General features: G+C 33.3%; 1 protein-coding gene across 1 annotated transcript; it reads right to left on the minus strand.

Annotated features, from left to right (window-relative positions):
- Positions 1-2,218: 2,218 nt before the first annotated feature.
- Positions 2,219-4,232, minus strand: LOC131655255 (protein neprosin-like). The gene is made up of 7 exons (XM_058925150.1): positions 4,075-4,232; positions 3,918-4,004; positions 3,560-3,835; positions 3,301-3,462; positions 3,159-3,212; positions 2,824-2,970; positions 2,219-2,729 (listed from the first exon to the last, which is right to left on the minus strand). The coding sequence occupies exons 1-7, from the start codon at positions 4,174-4,176 to the stop codon at positions 2,346-2,348; spliced, it is 1,212 nt and encodes a 403-aa protein (XP_058781133.1). The 5' UTR covers positions 4,177-4,232; the 3' UTR covers positions 2,219-2,345.
- Between the last annotated feature and the right edge of the window lie 257 nt (positions 4,233-4,489).

Raw genomic sequence — 4,489 nt, forward strand, 5'->3', positions numbered from 1 at the left:
AAGAGAAGTTTGAACATTTGAATCAGAAGGATCAGAACCTAGGCAAATTCAAACTCTGAAGTAGGTCAACTTTTGAAAACCTAGATTACGAAGAAAGTCAACCTCTAAAGATCCATAATTTGAAGACTCAAACTCTGAAGATCCAGACTCTGAAGACTCGGAATTTGAAGCTGGTCTAACACAAGGATCAAGAAAACTCTAAAAGGCCACTATCATACTCAGAGGTCATTTTGTCTTCTTGTGATCACATGCAAAACCAATAAAAAATATGCACATACACCAGGGTTGGAACAAATAATTTTTTTTGAAGCTAAGGATTTTCAAAGGTGTTTTGCCAGGCATTAACCATTTGAAGAAACATTCCAACGTCTTTGATCAAAACTTCTCCGAGACTCACTTGTGCAAGAAGTCTTCTCCAACGACTATTTTATGTCTCTTTATATAAGGATGTGAAGATTTGAAGAATCAACTACGAAATATTAACAAACAAAGAGCTATTAGTCTGTCAAATCAAAAACACAAGTTTAACTTAAAATTTCTTAACACTTGTACATTTTATAAATTCTTAAGTCTTAAGAGTCTTTAGTGTTGTATCTTGTTTACACCTCTTATTGTATATCAAGTCCAACTCTTAAACAATCTCTCATCTATAAGTTAGATTGTTAGAAGTCTCTTGCTTGTGTGCTTGAGCATCTAAAGTATCTTGCTCGTGTGCATGAGAATTAAAAGTCTCTTACTTGTGGGTTTGAGCATTGGAAGTTTCTTGATTGTATGCTTGAGCATTGAAAGTCTATTGCTTGTGTGATTGAGCATTGGAAGTCTCTTGCTTGTGTGCTTGAGCATGAAAAGTCTCTTACTTGTGTGTTTAAGTATTTGAAGTCTATTGCTTGTGTGCTTAAGCAATTGTAATCAGTTGTGATTATAGTGAAATTCCTTGGGAGTGCAAGAGATTGTGTTGGAACAAGATTTGTTCAAACCCTTATATTGTTTTGATGATAACAAAGTATTTAAAGAACAATAGGGTTTTACTAATGGTTGTTCAAGTGTGTAGAATCAAAAGACATTAACCTTGATATAAATCAAGATAAATATTAGAATAATCAAGAGAGATGCAAATCTTTTTTGAATCAGAAGGACCAAAATCAAGATTTCATGCTTTGGAGAAGTCAAACTCAAGTCTCTCAGATGCTGTGCTGAAGCTTATTTGGAAATCTAAAGACTAGCAATATCTGAAAACTGGAGTCATTTGAAGCAAGCAAACACTATCATAGGAAATGAATCTGCAACTTTTGAACAAGCTTCATTAACGGTTTCGAAGTCTCTGCTTCAAAGGATTATTGTCTATATCAAGTCAACAACGCTAAAAGCTATCATCCAGACTAGTTCTGATCAAGACTCTGATAAAGGCAAACTTAAAACCTGTGAACTCAAGACTCTCTAGCCTTAATTTAACCATGTTCTGAAGATATACTTAACTTTTAATCAAGCTTTAACTAATTCTATAAGAAGCCTCTAATCTAAAAAGTTAAGTATAAAAGATAACAATGTCTCTACTCAAGCTTCAACAAACGTCTACAGGAAGTCTCCAGTCATAAGTTATCTTAAGAGGATCTCGTGACAACGTACAAGTATTTAATGTCTATTTAAGAAAGTAACATTGTCAGGATCCTATCTCTTTAGCTGTTCTGCTAACTCTATTTTGCCCATCTCAACATCTTTATGCTAGCTGTACTTAGACTTCACTTTATGTGTTTTAGATAAAGACCTCCTACTGATACTTGTACTATGGCAGTATCAACATTCAATGGCTACTTACACTATGAGTAGTTTCAACCTTCAACGACTACTTGTAGTGTAAGTACCACTAGGTTACAATTTAATCAATGATGGCTTGGGGTGTCGCTTGAGAAAGTTATTATACGATCTTAGGCAAGTCTAATTCGTACTTAAAGTTGTTTTAAGCATTAGTAAGGTATGATTTCCAAGAATGTGAAGCCGACAATAGTCTGCTTACATACAAACGTGTTTCACACATTTGCAAGTATAATGTGATTCTCCTACAATTCTACATTGCGACAATAAAACTATTACTCGTTTAGCTCCCAACCCGGTCTCTATGCATATATAGTGTTTTATCAAGATAAATTTTATATATAAAAATAAAAGACAAAAAGGAAGGAAGACAAATAAATTTTAATATTTTCTTTCACCTTCAAAATGATTGCACAAACTATTTTATTACATTGCTTAAGTGACAATACATGGTTTTAATATAAAAATGTCTTCTTTGTTTGTTTTCATAGCAAAGAATCTAAAAACAATCCTATACATGCCTATGTTTGAAATCAAGGACAATAAGGAGGATTTCGTCCAGGCCCTCCAAAATAGAATACAGGATCTTTTCCATGTTCCTCATCATTGAAGAGATTGTAACAGTAAGGTTCATCAGTATGTGTAGTTACATATTTTGGATACTTGAGAGATTTTGAATAGTCCTTAATTCTCACATTGCTAATGTAGCATGCAAACCCAAATCTACTTGATGCTGAATCACCACTTCCCATCTGTGTTGAAGTGTGAGGAGGGTTATTTTTCATCTTATCACTATACACTTGTCCACCCCATTGCACAATTACTGCACTATGTTTTAAATTACCCAATATCTCTGCTGGCCAATAACCTATAACTGTCCCATTCTTTATATTAAGCCACCAGTTTCCATCATCATCCTAAATCATGCCAACAATTTAAGAGAAAATTAATTAATATTTTGTGCATTAAGATAGTTCAATTTAAATATATGCATGTTATCAATATCATTACCAAAAATATTCCAATGTTGATTTCATATTGTTGGTTAAATGGGGATGAATAAGGTCCAACAGTAGCACCAAGTGCTGTACTTGAGGCTACTTGCACAAAGCCTTTGCATGTAAGATCAAAGCAGCCTGTTGTGTGATATGAATCTCTCTGCGCAACATTCAAGAAACCAAAACTTAGGTTATTTTATAAAAATTATGTAGCAGCGACACCTCTGAAAAATAAAAAAACTTGTCTATGTCTGGTGTCACAGACACAGTCCAAGCTGCTAGGGTTTTGTATGGTATCTGTCTGTCGGTGCTACATAATATAAAACAACTATAAGAATAGAAATGTACCGTCCAAGCTGCAAATAATCGAGAGTTAAAGTCACCATATAACTCGGGATGAACCTAATCCATAACATACATAGAGATCATTAGGCGTATATAATCGCATAGATAACAGAAAAACCACCAAGAAAGTAGGGTGATCTCTAACCATCCAGCCTGCTTCAATGCTTTCAAAAAAATCACCATTGCTAGCCTTAAGGTATATTTGAGCAGTAGTGAAATCTCCTTTTTTTTCAACAAGTGGATTCCATATGTTAATATTTGCACTTGCACCTATAAAATTGAACCCAAATGTGGAAAGATGTACTTCCTGCATGATCATAATAAACCCACTTATACTACAAATAATAAACTAGTTTAATAAAATCAACATGTATATTGTAATTGGAATATTTGTAATTATATACCGAGCGATTTTGCAGATTAACAAAATCATCGATAACACTGAGGTTGGTGGAATTAAGATTTTTCTTGTTGGTTGAATAGGCCTTAGGTTTTCGTCCAAAGCGTTCGAGCGAAGAAGCTCTCAACAAGTCCTTCTTCTGAATTCTACGAATAGGGACGGTATCTTTTGGACAACTTCCGCTTTTCTGCCATAACTGAAACACCTCTGAGCTTGCATTCGGAGTACGAGTACCTCTCACGCTTGAAGGTTCGTTATCAAGAAGAAAACTCGGTATCGGCTGCACATGCATGATGAACAATATCAAGTATAATACCAAAGAATCAAAATTGAAAGTTATGTGTTATGCAAGAATAACTTACCTTGATGGTATGATTTTTTAAGGCAGGATGATCAAAAGCAGGTTGCTTGTAGATGTTGACACAATCAATAATGTCTCCATCTTCACTCTGAAAACAAACTCAAATAAATAAAATCAAATTCCTTCCATTAATAAACTTAATTCAAATAAATTTATACCTTGATGGATTTCACTGCAGGCTTGTTTAGAAGCTTCAATTTGGCTTCAATTTCTCTATCTAAAGTTGAAGATGTTCTTGCTTCAGCTTGTAATTCTAGCATGCAACACAAGGCAAAATACACTCCAAACAATAATGTTGCAACCTTGCATTTCTCCATTTCTCCTTCAATATACTTGTAGGCATTCAAGATAAATAGAACTCATATTTATACAAAGTATTAAAGTTTATGGATGTGAAAAAAGACAATGCCAATAAGTATTTTCATATATTTTTTGCTTTATTTTATTAATTTTTTAATGATTGATATTAATATCTTTATTGTGATTCTTTTAGGAAAACATAATCTTTATTTAAACATTTATCATATTTATTTTACAATTTCTTTTTAAATTAGGACATCAAAATATATTTAT

Source organism: Vicia villosa, linkage group LG3, assembly GCF_029867415.1.
Source record: "Vicia villosa cultivar HV-30 ecotype Madison, WI linkage group LG3, Vvil1.0, whole genome shotgun sequence".
Taxonomy (NCBI): domain Eukaryota; kingdom Viridiplantae; phylum Streptophyta; class Magnoliopsida; order Fabales; family Fabaceae; genus Vicia; species Vicia villosa.